The sequence below is a fragment of the Maylandia zebra genome, linkage group LG17 (genome assembly GCF_041146795.1).
Source record: "Maylandia zebra isolate NMK-2024a linkage group LG17, Mzebra_GT3a, whole genome shotgun sequence".
Classification (NCBI taxonomy): domain Eukaryota; kingdom Metazoa; phylum Chordata; class Actinopteri; order Cichliformes; family Cichlidae; genus Maylandia; species Maylandia zebra.
The window spans coordinates 7,719,998-7,738,108 of NC_135183.1; the positions used below are offsets into that span (position 1 = coordinate 7,719,998).

The window sequence follows — 18,111 nt, forward strand, 5'->3', positions numbered from 1 at the left end:
TTGTAGAAAGATGTATTTAGACTGAAAATTTGAGGCATCTTGAAGCCCTTCCAGTTACTGTTCGCCTAAGCCTCATCAGAAATGGTCTCAGTGGAAAGGTGGCTGTCAAGACGCTGTGCTTTAGGGACCGAAACAGGGAAAAAAGGCTAAATCATACAAAACTACACAAGAACTAGAACTAGACTGAAAATCAGTGACAACAGGTCTTATGGAGTGATGAATACAGACTTGAAATTTCTTGTTCAAATCATCACTAACATGTTCAGAGGAGGTCAGAAAGTAACTACAGCAGTGAGTGTCTAAAACCATCTGCAGAGCAAAGTGTCCTAATTTGGGGGTTTGTGGATCCTGTCTAAACTGATGGAAATCAGATTTTTGGTCCACCATGCAATACCATCTGGAAAGTGCCTGAATGGCAACAGCTTCATTTTTCAGCATGACAGTGATCCCAAACACACTGCCAATGCAGTAAAATCATACTTGGACAGACAAAAATACACAATGGAACACTATCAGTCATGGATTGACCTCCGCAGAGCCCAGATGAAGCAGCGTGGGATTATCGTGACAGAAAACAGAACAAAAGGCAGCCAACATGCAAAGAAGAGCTGTGAATGACCTTTGAGAGGCCTGGAGAACTATTGCTGAAGACTACTTAAAGAAAGCACAAGAAAGCTTACCTAAGAAAGTTGAGGCTGTTTTGAAGAATAAACGTGGTCATTCCAAATACTGATGTTTATGAAGAAAGTCAATATTTATAACTATGTATTGGGCTTATATGCTATAATTTCTACTCATGTTTCAAAAACTGCTGCAGCTACTCTCCATTTTACCAGCAAAATATAAAGAAATGATGGGCGGTCAAAGACATTTGCACTGTACTGTACATTATTACATATTAGCTATGTAATAGCAACATAGCATGGGCAGAAATTTGAAATCAGTACTATTTTAGAGACCGAATACCTAATTAAAAACTCCTAAAAAGTGACTTCAGGTAGGTATTCCCTCCATTTTTCTCATATTAGTGATTCATTTTGCATGAAAAGTATTTTAAAGTTCACTCAGTATTCTAACTCTGCCTTTATTACACCGTAACTGTGTTAAAATACACTTAATTAATCCCGTTGGTGAAATTTACCCTCTGCTTTTGACCTATTTTAGCTATTTTAGGAGTGGTAGACAGCCACAGTGTAACCAATGGGGACCAGCTCCAGGTCTGGCGCTTTGGTCAAAGGTGAGGGCGGCAACCACGGGTGGACTATTCACAGATAGAAAATTAAGGACAGGCCCAGCAGCTGTCTAAATGAATTAAAGAGACACCTCTCACACATATATGGAATCTTTGCAGGGTAATTCAGACAGGATAAAAGTGATCAACCCATCTCTTCTAATGACAAAACTGAATCATTGATTAAACCCTGCTAAACTGTGCAAATTTCTTTCATGGACACATTGCTTTTTATTTGTCTGTAATATAATGGCACTTGGAGCATTTTATACCATGAGGCATAGAAAAAATAAGGATGGCAGTAAGCAAGCCAGATACAGAGAGACAGACAAGTGTTCACACAGTCAGCCAACCAGCTGCCCCACCAGTCTTCCAACAAAAAAGATGCCGACTTGGCAGGATCAGCTAAGTGTGAGACTCAGGCAAAGAGAAGCAGACAGACAAAAATAGAGGCAATTTAATGGCTAAACCTACTCAGCTGTGATTTGCGTGACGAGCGGCAAAGAGGTGAAGCCCGAGCCCAGAAAGGAGTCTCTGTACTGGGTCATCTTCAATGCAGCCAGCCAGTCTTCTACTGAGCTCACCCTGCTTAGGTCTGGAGCTCCACGGTCTAACAAGGGATGATGGGGAGGACTGCAGAGAGTAGATACAAGAGAACGTGGAGTTTAAAACAGAGGGAAACAGAGGGATAAGATAGGGAGAGTGTGTTTGTGTATGTAAATGAGTTTGTATCTCTGCTCACCCAGGGACCATGTTGTTGGTGCCGGCTTTGAGAGATGCAGGGTTGCGTATCATTTTGTCCAACATGCTGACAATATCGGGGAACTTTGGCCGGGCGTTTCTGTCTTTCTGCCAGCAGTCCAGCATCAGTTGGTGCAGCACTACTGGACAGTCCATGGGAGCTGGAAGTCTGAAGTCCTGCTCTATGGCATTTATCACCTAGGGCACAGCAGAAGAGTCACACAGGAAAAGGAGAAGACCCAAATGACCACAAAAGGTTATAGAAGAAAACTGCAGCATGATGTATATTTAAGGCTCACTGGGGAAAGCTTATATAATCAGTATCTTTATAATAAAGCTTTGGCAAGGCTTAATGAGAAAGATGTAGCTTATTAAATCCGTGCTATTCCTGGTATTCTATTTCCCCCCTTCTAATTTGTACTTCCTTTAGACCTACTATTCCTTCTCCCCATCATTAACTTATGGTACTTTTGTGTTCAGGAAGTTTTCAAAACCAATCACATCACAAGGGTCACGCTCCAAAGAGTCCAGCTCTATCTCCCACCTGTTTGGGTTTTGACTAGTTCAACTGCCAAATTTTATTTTATAAACAATGTACATTCAATTCAATTTTATTCATATAGCGCCAAATCACAAGAGCAGTCACCTCAGTGTGATTTATATTGTAAGGTAAAGATCCTACACTAATACAGAGAAAACCACAACAATCAGATGACACCCCATGAGCAAGCAATTGATGAGAGTGGGAAGGGAAAAGGAAGAAATCTCCAGCAGAACCAGGCTCAGGGGGTGACAGGAGGAAGACGGGACAAAAGACATACAGTGCAAAAGAAACAGAGTGAAGAAGAAACACTCAGTGCCCCCAACACCAAACCAGGCTAACCGATCCAGCCCTGACTATAGGCTTTATCAAAAAGGAAAGTTTTAATCCTTATATTAAAAGTAGAGACGTGTCTGTCTCCTGAATCCAAACTGGGAGCTGCCTTCACAGAAGCCTGAAAGCTGAAGGCTCTGCCTCCCATTCTACTTTTAAAAAAGTAGAATGGGAGGCAGAAGCCAGCACCCTAAGAGCAAAGTTCTCTATTGGGGTGATATGGTAGCAGTCATCTCTAAATGATCTCTAGACTTTTAAACTTGAAGAAATTAATTAGATAATGATATAGCTCTATAGACCATTTGGGCATCTTAATTTGCTACTTTAGTTTTATAATTGCAATTTATAACAGTCACTGGCAATACAGACAGTAAAAAACATGCATATAGTTTCTTGGTCAACAAAAAGAAATCAACATGGAAGTAGCATAAACCTGCATTCTATCTAAAGGCCACCAGATGGCGATAGTTGTGGTTGCAAAAACTCTTCCGGTCCTCCAGAAATTTGGAAAAGGGGCTTTTTGCCTTGACCTCTGTAAAAACTTTTCCCGCAGAATTTATGGTCTCAGCCACTTTTGGGATTTGGATCATACTGAAAATATTGAATCTGTGTTTTTAATGTCGGTTATACTATATTTCAAATGGCTGATTATCTATGGCATGAAACCTGAATGTTCATTGGCTAATGACTTGTCAGTCACAAGCCAGTTTCACAGTCAGACCAGACACTCTTTGTCACCCACCAAGATGGTAATGTTGCATCTAATCATTGGTGCTTGATGAAACATAAAAGACGGAATTCAGACACCAATGAGTGATGTCATGTTAGCTACGTCCATGATGATCGCCATGGCTAATATCAGCCGATATGGTGATATTTGACTGACACATAAGCACATATCTAGTATCTAAAGCGCCCAGTTGTAGGCCAAGGGATTTAACAATATAAAAAAGAGTCAGCCAATTAGCCCAAATCAAAGCCTAAAGTCTTGATATATAGTATTGCACTGTATTTACCGTAATTGTCGGGCTATAAGCCGCTACTTTTTGCACAAGCTTTGAACCCTGCGGCTTTTAGTCAGGTGCGGCTTTTCTATGGATTGTCCGTGATTTTTGTCATATCGTAAGACGATTTGTTTTGTTTGTTCCGCTGTTGTACGGCACTACGTTGCCTGGCGGAAGGGCATGTGATTAGACACACAGTATCGGGGTTCAAGAGTGGTATGTTGGTCACATGTCCATCCGCCAGGCAACATAGTGCCGTACAAGTAGCGCGAAAAACAAACTTCAAAGTAGCGCTACACGTTCAGCCGGAGGCGTGGATGACGAGCGGCAATAAACTTGCGAAAAGCAAGTCATGCTCAACTCCACCGGTGGAATCTGACAGCGTGGAAAAATGTGAAAACATCCATGATCACCAACGGATTTCGAAGGGCTGGACTGCTGCATGATGGAGAGGACACCGCCACGGCCCTTCTGAGGGTGTTCGACTCTGACACTGACAACGAGGATTTGTTTGGTTTTGAAAGTGACAACGAAGGAAAGAAGCTGAGAGTGGATGACGAAGCCACCCTGAGCCTGTTCGTTTCCAACACTGGAGAAGAGGACTTTGGTGGTTTTAGTGCGCAGGAAGAAGAGGAAGATGGTGGTGAATGACTGACTTTTCTTCTTGTTAAAGCCGTGTCACTGCACCTGAGCCTAAAAGGTAGGCCGAATCTATTTTTCTGGTGTGCTGTAGGTTATTGTTATGTACTACATTTGTTACTCATTTATGAAGCACAGTACATGTTTCGTACTTGTAATTACCGCTACTTTTACATAAAAGTTGTGCAAATATGTACCCATAACTTGTTTTTCAAAATATTAATAAAAGGGGTGTGTCTCCAAACAGCCATCTCTTTCCTGACAATTCCCTTTGTGCATATTCTCTTACATATGATGAGTCAACATTGAAACACCTGCGGCTTTTAGTCAGGTGCGGCTAATGTATGTACAAAACAGGATTTTCCCCTGATTTTAGCTTGTGCGGCTAATATTCAGGTGCGCTTTGTAGTCCGGGAAATACGGTAGTCGCTTTTGATATACATTTGACAAAAGTAGGTTTTCATAAATATGAAGGTTTGTGATGTGCGACATATTAAAGGGCTAAAAAGATCATCCCCCTGAGTCGATCTCTCTCGCTGCTGTTTGTCACTTGCTTCAGGCAGACCGCCATACGGCAAAGAGTGGAACGTCTTCTGTGTTATGGCTCCTTTGTGATTTCAGTCGATAAAAACAGGCATATTTTTATAGAACAATCTTACCTCGTTCAGCTTTATTTAAAACCACATAAAAATGAAAACTCGGATTAGTTAAGAGGATCCAATTTCCGTTTAAGAACTTCATCCTGACACAGCGTGCAGTCGCACAGTATATCCAGATATTCATCTCTAAGCAGCAGTAACTTCTGCTGCAGTCTCAGATGTCAAGGCAGGTAGTTTTACACAGAGGAGCTTTTGATTTCATCACGCCAGTGCAGGTACTGAGAATGATAAAGCTCTTTCAAAGTTTTGATTTTTTTTCTCCCTGTGAAAACTTTTAGGCAGGAATTTTGTAAAGCAAAGAGGTTGTGCTAGATGTGTCAGGATACCTTTGAGTGCAGAATGTAATTATCCAGAACATCATGGAATTTAAAACTACCTGCCTCGCCACTCTAAAAATAATCAAAGAAAGGAAATATCACGTTTAGTAACCATTATCTGAAATTATTCGGCCCCCTGTGTCAGATTTGTGAAATTATTATTTTTTATTTCTCCCCAGCTGTAATTACAATCGTTGTAATGTTTAAAACTCCCATTGTGGTGTGCCCCGAAGGTTTAAAAAGTGCCTTCTATCATCTTTTATACATGTTCTGTCTAGCAGATTCAGACATCCAATTACTATCATCTTTCTTGTCATCTTTCACACTCTTTAGACACATACAATCAGTCTCTTTTTCTGCCTTATAAATTAAAGGTGGATTAATATATACTCAAGAGACATAAAAAGAGAATAAATGGCAGAACTGTACTGATGACACATCTGAGGTAAAACTTGATTTGGCCTAGTGAAGACTTGTCAGAGCTTTTCTGTTTATTTCTAACAAAGGAAAATGCAGAAATTGAATTAAAACTTAAGTATCAATACAACAATACTGAGGAAACTCGATGTTATTCTCGTGCTTTATGAAAACTACATTTCTTTACATTAGCTGCCGAATGTAAATGAAAATAGACAAATCCAAGTTAGACAACACTGGAGCATTTCTTCAAACGTATTGGGTCCTAGAAACTGCAGCTGCACACTGAAAAAGAGTTGCTAGGTTTGCAAGGTCATGTACTGGACCTGTTATATATCTTGTCCACAAAATTTTCTAATATCTACATGTCAACATGCACTGCTGGTGGATATTAGCTGAGTTTGCCGAAGTGATCAGACGCTTCATTATATACTCCCCCATGTCTGCTAAGCTGTCTTCTTGTCTTTGATGGGCAAGGCTGAAACAACAAAACACAGCCCGTGAAAGCATGAAAGAAGAGAATCCCTTTGCTGTTCCCTAGTCTCAGAGATAGGCAAAGGTCATGCACAAGGATCGACTTCAGATTCTGTCCGTAGCCAAAGGCAATCAACAACTGCTGCACACGAATTTCCTTAGGGGCTGGTCGAACACTGACGGCTCTTAGAAGAATATCTGACCCTGACGTGCTGAAAGATTTTTGTGTCTGCCTTGTCCTGACTGCGAGGAGCTATCTCATGTAGGCTTGTGGTGAGGGTGCTTAGAGCATCTTTTTCTTTGGTCACAGTGACCAAAGAAACGTCCCAACATTTTGGAGTTGTCTGCGCAATTGTGTCAGAAAGGAGGAGTTCGGTTTTCCTTGAGCTTGGTCTAAAATTTGCCCTAGCCGGTCACCTTTCATGTGATTCCACATTCTTGGTCTGGCCTCAATCTTCAAACTCAATGCCAGGTAGGTATCAAAGACGCTGCATGTTCCCTTGGCTATAGAGGAATATTCTTCTATCGTGGGAAGATAGAAGAATATACACACTTAAGAGCTACCTGGTTGCAGACTTTATACCAGTGAGGAACCGTCAGTGATGGTTACTACCTATGGCTGGTTGTCAGAGAATGCAAACATCACCCGAGAAAGGCAGTGCTGGGATTTCTGACAGCTGTGCTCCTTCTGCCATCACTCAGTGCTACAGGGAGCGGGTGGTTCTTCTGACATAAGAACCACGCACTCCGATATGGGTTGAACAGCCTGGAGATGAGCTGTTTAGAAGTTGTTGTTCCATTTAGTTGAGGTAACTTCTGTCAGCGTCAGGGTCGGGATTTGTTTCAGCAGTCAATCCAAGACAGCCGATTTTTACAAACTACTTTTACTACTAAACTATCTCTATACCTCTATACCTCTGCCATCTCGACCACCACATCCCCACCCAGTGTACTGGCAACAGATTATTCAGAAAAAATGGTTGTCCAAATTCAAAAACTAAGACCCTTTGTCTACAAATCACTGCCTCAACAGTTATTTCAACTCACTGTTTATTGGTTCACAATCCCTGGTGTGTACCCACCCTACCCCATCAATTGACCTCCACATCCACCGGCACACCTGCTCCTGTTTTTCTGCCCTGTAACCACAGTACTGCCAGATTTTCTGCTTTGCATTCCTGCCAGAGTGGTCCAGCTTTTTGTCATGTTATCCTGCCTACCTACATTTATGTATGACCTCTGCCTGTATCTGGACTTACTCCTGCCAGCTTTCGCCCCCTCGGACTCCTCTGCCTCTCCTTGCTTTGATCATTGACCTACTAAACTTTGTTTTCGCTCCACCTTTTGTCTGGCTGTGATTTGCACGTCTGTGACCAAACTTCTAAACTTCTACCTCTACAGTAGTGCGAGAATGAAATAATACTTTAGTGTGTGTGTGTTTTTCTTCTTTTTGTCACAGTTCCCTGTAAATGTAAAGTAACAAGTCTGTCTCAGTGTAGTTGGAAGTCTAGCTCGCGGTAAGCTGAGGTAATGCGGTGCTTCTCCTACTGTAAATGCAGCACGGGGGATTTGTCTGTTTGCTGAGTGAACTCTACTTGACCCCGGCACACTTCTCGGGCTTTGTGCTGCATAAATTCACTTTAAGCACCACTGTCAATCAAAATAGCAGCGAATGTAGTGAAACATCACAGGTCTCTTTCATGATTAATTCATGTTGAACACAGCACCTGCAGTGGCTCCGCTGACAATTTCCCCGCTCCGTGTTCTTTGAAATTGCATGTGTGTGTAAGTGTGTGTGTGTGTGCATGCCTTTACACATGTATGATTGCATGTGTGTGTGTGGATTAGCAGGGTGTGTCTCATATGTGTGAGTTTAGGGTGTGAGATTCATGCATAGTTAATGCCCCGGCAGACCTTCGTTAGTGGTAACACACACTTTCACCATCATTATACGCAGTCTCTGCCATTATAAATCTGTCTCTATCATTATACTGACTGTGTCATTACTGCTGCATAGGCTGCTTCTGTTGCTTGCGAGCAAGCATGGGGGAGAAGACTGGGGGAGCTGCAAGGGGAGAAAAATGTGAATGTGTGAAAGAAGGGGAAAGAGGTATTTAAGGTGATATAGAAGCTACATGGGGAAAATGGTGCTCCACAGAGAAAAATAAAGAAATGAATTAGTTTTATGATTTAAATAAAGACTTATGTCTCAGTCTTATAGTTAGGATGGGGATCTTGCCACTGATTAACTTCTCGGCAGTTCATCCTACAAAGAAAACTTTATATATAGAGTTAACAAGGTCTAAAGCCAGGTAAATGCTGCTGGAGCGGGGCTGTGATTTCCTGAAATAGAGTTAAGAAGGTGCTGATTGAAGATATTTACCTGGGGTAATAAACACACTAGAAGCTGCTTGGCAGATTTTCTGCGGCAATAAAATGTATTTTAAAGTTTTGACTCGAGCGAAACTGGAAGCTTGTAAAATCCCCAGCCTCCTTTGTGTCAAAGTCATTAGATATATCATTTGAGAAAGCTAGAATTTGGATTTAAAGCTTCAGTGATTTGAAGTGGGTTTTAGTGCTGTAACTATAATCTGCACATCATGTTTCTTCTCAGAACAGAAACTTAAAAATAAAAACGTCAGCAGTCCAGTGTTGTGGAACCTTCATTTTCATGGACTGCACTGCATCCCCTTTAGGGTTTTACAGTTAAATTGAATTCTCGTGCTGCACAATAATGTTTAATATTTAGTATTTACTGTTACATTCCCATAGATCATCGTGATGTTGTTTATTATGTTGCTCTTTTTTTTCTTCTGCTTGTTCTCTCTTTTTTCTTTCTCAACAGGTGATCCAGGTGATTGATATATGTATTTTTTGTCTGCTTTTTTTGTTGTTTTTTGTTGTTTTTGCCCTTTATCCCCGTCCCTCTTCTCCGCTGTTTTTCTTTCCCTTTCTTTTCCCCAGTCAAGTCTGTCCTGTATTTAACAAGTGAAAATAAAATAAACAATAAAAGGTGAATCAAATAGACCATTACGGCAAGGCTGGGATGGACCATTTGGTAAAGTAAATCCGTTGGGCATCTTTCTTTGCCTTTAGACAATAATTCTGATGGCAAAAGAGCCAAACGGGACAGGCAAGAAAATAAATAAATACAAATAAAATAAATAAATAAATTGAATTCTCACCCTAAAGAAAGTACACGTGTTTCTGGCACCACTTTATAATAACCATTAAATATATAATAGGACTCCTTTACGGTTTAAAAAAGCAACAATAAAATGAGGTGAAATGATATTTCCTAATTGGCTAACTGGTCTGTTATCTGAATGGTTACTGTAAAGGTATAAATGGTTAACAAATACTGAATCCAGAGTCATTATTTTGACAGCTGTGATGACGGTAAAACAGATTTTAAAACAGATTCAAATAAGACGACGGGTTGGGTGGTAGTGAAAGGTGTTTGTGTCCTGCATCACTTATGGTTGTCATTGCAGTTTGCTTTATGCACAACTACTCACAAGCTCCACTATTATGTTATGGTGTGAATATATATTATGATAAAGTGTTACCATTTTTAACACAAAACCAGTAAATGTGAACTGACTACGGCAGGATGAATGATCTCAGAACACTTAATAAACATCAGTGTGATATGACGAGACACAAGGAGAGCGCAAGGTAAAGAAATGCCGCGGCAAATTGCTCACACTGTGAAGGTAATTGGAATAAAGCTGTCACTACCATGAAATATTCCCAGAAGAAAATCCCAGGAAAGAAAAAAAAATCCTTTGCCTTTTGGTCTGATTTTCATGGAACAAACATTTCTGTGACACTTAAATTGATGTCCTCATTTTCCATGTGTGTTTCCTAGACATGCAGACGCCCTGCTGTGACGGAGGAAACAAACAAGCACTTCCCCCGAACGCCACACACACGTGCTGGAGCAGACGTACACGATATTTTACAGCCGCAGACATCAGTGAGAACTCAAACTACGAGTCTCTTTCTCTCTCTTTTGCCCTCTCTCAGGCAAGCAGGTGGTGACTTACATCTTGGTTGCTCATGTCCCAGTAAGGTCTCTCCCCATATGACATCACCTCCCAGGTGACGATCCCGTAACTCCAGACATCTGAAGCTGATGTGAATTTCCTGTAGGCGATCGCCTCTGGTGCCGTCCACCTCACGGGGATTTTACCTCCCTGAGAGAAAAAAAAAGGGGGGGGAAGAAAAGAAGGAAATAAATAACTAAGGGCAGTAGGGAAGGAAAAAAGGATTTGTAGCTTTATACCTGATAGTTCTGCTTACGTATTCGTCACATAGTTCTTAGCTGAAGTCTCTTATCAGACACGGTGTTGAAAACTGTGCATTATGCACACGTGTGTTAAAAAAAAGAAAGAAAAATGACAAATTTGAGGGGAAATTTGAGGGCAGGCAACATGAATTTTCCTACTTTTTTTTTGTTCTCGAGTGTGGAAGTGTAGACAAAGCAGATGCTTGATAGCATCCACCTGCTTCACGTAGACAAATCCACATCTGCCTGCTGTTGTCTTTTCTAATGAAGACAAAGTAGTGCGTAAACAAAAACTTCTTCCTTCTGACTGCTGAGTGAAATCCAGGATAAAAGGATGCATTACCATATGCTGGTTTGGCTGCTGTATCAAATTTAATATATTAAAGGAAATGCTTAAGACAAACATTTCTTTTTAATAGACTCCTTTTTAAGTCAGGCAAGCGACACGAGTTTAAGGCAGTGTGTATTTAATCCATCAAGCAAAAACTTTTCTTTAACCCCACCCTGGTCCTAGATCTCTGTATTTACTTTAGTCTTTAATTCTGGTTAGTTTTGTGCTCTGGGTTTTGTTTGCATTTTGAATATTGGTTTGGATTTATTTCTTTGCGTGTTTCAGTTTAATCTAGTTTTCCTGTTGTTTCTTGTCAAATCTGTGTTATCCTAGTAAGGAGGTAACACTGTGTTTCACGACAGATAGATGCAAGCAAACACAAGTGAGCCCACTGAGTCACGTTGTTTTTGTTTAAGGAGATTCAAAAATACTCCCAGGCTGTACCCTTCCCTTGGAAAGGCTAAAACAGAATTTTTATTTGGAAAAATAATGTGAATAGTTTTTGATGTATCAAAATTAATCTGTTCCCTGATTAACAAGACCTTGGAAAGCAATGAAATAAAAACAAAACGTACATATTTTTGATTCACAGGAGCTAAAGTTTAAGTCAGTGACATCACTGATGAAGATTTAAAACTAATTTAGACTTCTTCTTGGTCCAGTTAACGATGCAACCAATGTAGTCTCCTACAACCAAAGTGCTAGTGTTTATGTCCTTGTCCCATGGCCCACTCTTGACTTGTGAGTCAGGTTGTGAGGTTGAGGCTCTGATTATTAGTTTTCTCACTAATGAACTCAAAAAGTGCAGAGAAAACGTAGCTGGATGCACAGGATGAATCAACGGTACTGAACAGGCCAATCACAATAGTCCTTACATTTACGTGTAAGTACATTACACATCTGTCGAGGGTTTTGCAGTTACAACATACCTGCATTGTAGATTTAACACAAAAGCATAAATCCGTTTTTAGACCTCAGAGGGTTAAATTATGAATTATATTTGTTTCCCAATAGGATAGCCTGAATCTTTATTCTTCCCATGGAGTACAGTACTCTGATTTTTCATTGCGAGTTCAAAATATTGCCGGATATGTCAGCAGGATATGTTGAGGCGGTGAATTTTCATTTGTCTGCACGCTATGTTTTAAATTTATGATCTCTTAAGCTTATAATTGAATTTTTATCTGCCTCAGGGTTAACATGTGTGAACAATATGAACGGCCAGGTCTATGCCTATAGGTCTATAGGATAATGGCCAATGCAGGACTGGCGGGATATAAAAAAAAAGACTCAGTGAACGTTTTTGTGTGCAAAGGCATCTAAACTGTAACATGAACATCATGAGTGGCTCAACATAGTTTTTATTAGTGAGCAAGCTACTTGGCAGCTTGTGAGTACAGTCACAACCACAGGGACGAGTGAGAAGCGGCAGAAACAAATAACACAAATTGTTACCTTCAAGCAGTGTGTGACAACATGTTTAATGTAATCAGTCAAGCACATTTTAATTTAAAGTATTAACATTCAGCTCAAAGCACAGATGAGCTGAGGTACGGCAGCGGGCCCGTGAAGTCCGGCTTAGATTGATAAAAAAATCGGTGTGACAAACCGGCGATCTAACAAGCTGAGTCTTTCTAAAATGTCCAACTCACCACCCGCAGGACAAACTTCAATCCGGCCTTTATCAGTTTAGTCTTAATTAAGATTCCAGACTGGCTGCACCACACAGATAAGTGTGTAGGAAACAACACGTATCACAGTCAAATTGCTGAACATATAAAAGTATGTATATATATGGAAAATACATTTCAATCATTTTATATAAAGGCCTCTATAAGGTAGATGAGTAATGACAAAGAAAGTTCTGACTGCCAAATATAATTGGTCGACAGTACTTGGACTACAAATGGACTACAAATTGAAACCCCTATGGTTTGGATAGGAAAAATCGTATCCCTTTCCTACATATTCTATATACATTCACTTGCCACTTTGTTAGGTACACCTGTTCAACGGCTCATCAACACAACCTAATGCCTAATCAGCCAATTACACAGCAGCAGTGCAATGCATTTAGGCATTAGAAGACATGGTCAAGTAAACATGCATTTAGGTGACTCTGAACGTGGTAGGCTACAATTCACAAAGGCTTGCCAAAATTGGACAACGCACAAGATTAGACATATGGCACCGGGTCTGATGAATCCTAAATTCTGCTGCAACATTCGGATAGTACGGTCAGAATTTGACGCTAACAACATGATCTGTGCCACGAAGAATGAATGCAGTTGTGAAGGGAAAAGAGGTACTAGGTAGGTGTACCTAATAATGTGTATATTGAGTGTATCAATATACTGAAATCTATTTAAAGGGAAGAAATGTTTGGTAGTTCTTAATGACAGAACTGAACTGAAAACTTTATTTTAAAATGATTGACCTACTTGTAAAATGGTTAAAATTTGCATTTTCACCAATCCAGAGACTTTTCATTTTCTGTGTGTTAAACTGTGGCAGACCAAAGTTCTTAAGTGGTGCATCTTTTTACCTTTTAATAAATGTGAGTAACAGGCCAGAATCCTGGTAAAGAAAAGCTACCACTGCAACAAACATTTTGCCCACCTTTGGTCTGCAGAATGAAGGAATGCAGAAGGAAGCGTTAGTGTGTTTTTAGCTTACGTACCAGCGAGCTGGTGTAGGTGGGGTCGGAGGTGTCCTCCTCCAGATAACGTGATAAGCCGAAGTCAGACACCTTACACACGAGGTTACTGTTAACCAAGATATTTCGAGCTGCCAGGTCCCGGTGAACATAACTCATCTCCGCCAGGTACCTGTAACATCAACAGGAGTTATTGTATGAATTTGTGTTATCTGTAGCCAGCTACCTAGGCTACTATAAAAAGGTAATGGGATTTAGAGTTATGTGTGTGTGTGTGTGTTTGCCTGTGAGTGCATGTTATCACTGCCAGCTACCTTCGATAAAACAGGAATAGGATTTAATGTATACAGTAACATGTTTTTGTGCTATCACAGCCTGCATTTAACACAGATAGGCTCTAGTGTGCGTGAGTTTGTGTGTGTGTGTGTGTGTGTGTGTGTGTGTGAGCATTTGTCAGTCTGACAAGCTGAAAAGTTGCAGTTTTACCAGTGGATTCAAATGCAGCGTATAGCGGAGGTTGCATGTGTTTATGTGCTCATATCAATGTATGTGTCCGTGCAGAGTCGTCAGGATGTGGAGATAGCGCATCTCAAGCTGCTGATGCACATGACCAGACAGCACGAATATCACCACATGAAATCTCAACATCTGAAAGAACTGATATCGCCAAAAGAAATCTAAATCCTCATACCCATGTCTGAAAGATTAGGAAAAGTTTCTTCTCCATCTTTATAGTAAAATGGATTTCTGTAGTGGGTATGTGTGCGCACGTGTGTGTGTGTGCGTCTGGGTGTGAGTCTCAGTACCTCATTCCAGATGCGATGCCCCTCAGCATACCAACCAGCTGGATCACTGGGAACTGCCCATCATTTTGCTGTGAAACCATGAACCGACAGGATTATTCTTATTTTCCATTATCAGGTTTTTTCACTTTAGTGCTTTAGAAAGAATCTTGCAGGTAAGAAGATTTATTACCACTTCACAGAAAATGTCATAAGAGAAAAACATTTTTTACCCCCCCATCCCCTTCCCTATTTGCAGCACAGATGATGGTGTGTAAATGTGGTACGTTGTGTTACAGTTGCATAAAAAGAATTTGATCAAGATGATGCAAGTAAGAAAAAACTTGAACTTAATCTTTTGCAAGATTCCATTTTCTGCTTTCACTTCTTTGCTCATACTGTGTTCGTGTTGGCAGAGGCTGGCACAGGCTTAAAATACAGCATCTGAAACCCAACTATTGCTTCTTACTTCTATTTTAATAACTTTGCATACACCGACACACTAAAATCTTCAAGCACACTTCCTGCTGCGTGTTGGCCAGAAGGTTACAGAAACAGGTTTATGACCGGAAGGCTAAGATCGAGGTGGAAGAGTGAAAATGAATCCCTTTGACCATCCCTCCTTACAACCACTGTGGTGCCCTTAGGAAAGGCCTTTAACCCCCTAGAGCCCAGCAAGTCAGACTGTGGTTAAAATTTGCAGCTTCCAGGTGTGTAAATGTGATATACTCAAAGGACGACTATCCTTCAATAAATAACGGTAATTAAAAAAAACTCTGAAAAAGGGACCAAGAAATTGCAAACTGTGTCAACACTAATATAACAAATGCTTTTACTACTAAGCTATTTTTCACACATGAACTCTGGGCAGTGATCTGCAGTTGACCTTCCTCACATGCGGCACACAACCGTAGAGAGTTCCCTTCAAACGCTTTTTTAAACTTCAGATGCCCCGTTTGGTTTAGATAGTTGTCCTGGAAAGGGTGTGCAAGAGGCAGGAAACAAGATAACCACTCCAGATTATTACCTGCACTCTTCTCTTGAACATCACATAGACTTTGTACAAAGGATCTGCAGGGTTCAAGACTGTTTACTGTGACCATGTGGGATATTAGCTTTTTTCCCCACACGGAGCTCACAGTCGGGTGACGAACAGAAAAGTTCAGGGCAGCAGTGCATGTGTGAAAACCACCCTGAAAAGAGTTAATTGAAACGCTGTGATAAAAGTGTTACAGCAGGCATTTTGGACCAATACAAAGTAGACAGCTGGAAATTCTACAAAGCCTTTTTGCCGTCAGATGTAGCTGGATGTCAGCTAGTTTAAAATAAATTTAAGCAAACAAGGTGCACAACCACCTTTATTGTTTATCACAGCCTGAAATGCAGTTTATGCTGAAGTTCAATAAGGAAAAGCTTTTCACATTCATCTGTCTGCATTCCTGAGTGTTCAGGCTGCTAGTCTATTCTTTACATCACTTCGGCTTTTCCACGCTTTCAAACTTAATTCTGTCATCATCACTCTGAGCATTTTCTTTTTGCACGTCTTCTGCTAGCCAATCAGCCTTTGACTCAATGCTTCTCTGCCATAGTGCCTTTCAGACTCTCATTCATGTGACAAGTCTCCTCAGAAACTCAAAATCTCCATCTGCTTCCTCTCTGCCACCGCCTGTATGTAAATTCCAGGAGGTCCTGTCCTATTAGCAACATTGGGCCCTGCTCTACTTTGTAGCTTCAGCTGAGGTCTAATAGCCAAATACTCAAACTCTATAAAAACCTTCTCGTAATTTCTTCAAGTCATCTCCAGGAATACTTCTCCAGGCTTCTTTTAGGACATTCAAAGCTCCTCTTTGGATGTTGGCTGCATTTTGTTCTGATCTCTGTAAAGATGATCCCACACTACTTCAATAATGTTGAGGTCCGGGCTCTGGGGAGGCCAATCCATGACTGATAGTGTTTATTGTGTGTTTTTCTATCCAGTTATGCTTTTACTGCATTGACAATGTGTTTGAGGTCATTGTCATAGTCAAAAATGAAGCTGTTGCCAATCAGATAGTGTATAAATAGTATGGGATGGTGGCTGCATTTCACTGACTGAAGTGCAGCCCCAAATTGTGTCAAAGTCAGTATTTCACAGATGGCTGTAGACACTCACTGCTGTACCTCATTCCTGACCTCCTTGGTACATACTGATGAGGATCTCAATTCATTCTCAGTTCAGGTTTACTTACATAGCACCAAATGACAACAGTTGCCACAAAGCATTTCACACTGTGAGATAATGACCCCAAAGGATTTGAACTAAAACTTTCAAATTTGGATTCATCATCATCCGTAAGACCTGTTGTCACTGATTTTCAGTCCAATTCTGGTGTAATTTAGCAGAACCTTTTCTCCCTGCTTCCCATCCTTAACAATGGCTTCTTGACAGCCACCCTTCCACTGAGACTATTTCTGATGAGGCTTCATTAAACAGCAGATGGATCAGCAGATGCATCTCTCAGGTCCTGTGTCAGGTCTTTGCAGGATTTTTTTCTTATCATTTCTTGGCATTCTTCCAACACGTTCTCATCCCAAAATGTAACATATTGTGTGTGTGTGTGTGTGTGTGTGTGTGTGTGTGTGTGTGTGTGTGTGTGTGTGTGTGTGTGAGAGACAAATCCTCGGCATGTTACGCTCTCGGCCACCCAGCCCCTCTGTGTTTTACACGTTCGGAAATGTCAGGAAACATGACAACCGCTTGGGAATGAATCTACACATGTACCTTTATTTTACTTTCTCATCATTAATTGATTTAGAAAACACTATCTGATACAATTAAGACCGTAGTTAAGGTTAGAGATAAGGCTATGGTTAGAGTTAGGATTAAGGTTGGGTTTGGGCTGGAATACACGGCTGGAGCGTGGGTTACCGCCAGGAGTGTCATTCTATTGAATTCCATCCACAATCCGGTGCATATCAAAGGGACGCAGAAGAGTACCTTTTGCGTTTCTATGGGATGCCTCGGGACGTGACAAATCGTCAGGAATAAGAACGGTCTGCATTCTTCGCAGACTCAAATAAAGAAATTGGAACAAATGATGTGTTTTTGTGACAAGCTGCTAATAATAAATTGCCTATAGACATCATTTAAAGTTGGTTATTTGCCCAGCTGCATGTCATGTGTGGACAAAACAGTGCTTTATTCCTTGAGGTAGATTCCTTTTTATTCCTAATGATTGTTAATTCAGAGTTACAACAAACATTCATGTGAAAATGGGCAGGTGGAAGGACTGGATTGAAAATGAATGAAAAAGCAGCCAATGTCCAAAGAAAAAAAACTTTGGAAGACCTTCAGAAAGTCTGGAAAGCCATTGCTCAAGACTGCTTGGAAACATTTAAAGAAAGTCAGTCTCCTTGGAATAAAAAAATATGAAGAAATGAAGGGTCGCTCTAGACTTTTGCATAGTACTGAATAAGAAAAAGAAGTACAAAAAAAAGAAAGAGAGAAGAAAAGAACAAAAGCAAGTTGACCAAGACCAAAGGTGGCTTGGAAAGTTAAGAAAGTTCCTGTTTAGAGCTGCTGGAGGCTTTGTTGGATTTATGAAACATTTTTTGATAAAACTCAAAATATTTGCCTTTTTGCTACCTCACCTCTGGGCCAGGCTGTCTCTGTTTCTTATAAACATCACTGACATCCCCCACTGACATCTCTGCAG

At 40.7% G+C, this 18,111-nt stretch overlaps 1 protein-coding gene across 2 annotated transcripts in view; it reads right to left on the reverse strand.

Moving 5' to 3' along the window:
- LOC101470646 (ephrin type-B receptor 1) overlaps positions 1 to 18,111 on the reverse strand; it is a 145,863-nt gene that overhangs the window by 9,870 nt on the left and 117,882 nt on the right. For both annotated transcript variants that reach the window (XR_013093803.1, XM_004562113.4), the window contains exons 15-19: positions 14,441 to 14,508; positions 13,659 to 13,806; positions 10,406 to 10,555; positions 1,974 to 2,170; positions 1,706 to 1,864 (exon numbers count right to left, since the gene is read on the reverse strand). Coding sequence is in view for 1 of the 2 variants with exons in the window: in XM_004562113.4 (XP_004562170.1) it covers positions 1,706 to 1,864; positions 1,974 to 2,170; positions 10,406 to 10,555; positions 13,659 to 13,806; positions 14,441 to 14,508 (722 nt within the window). In the remaining variant the exon portion in view is untranslated. The remainder of the gene's footprint in view (positions 1 to 1,705; positions 1,865 to 1,973; positions 2,171 to 10,405; positions 10,556 to 13,658; positions 13,807 to 14,440; positions 14,509 to 18,111) is intronic.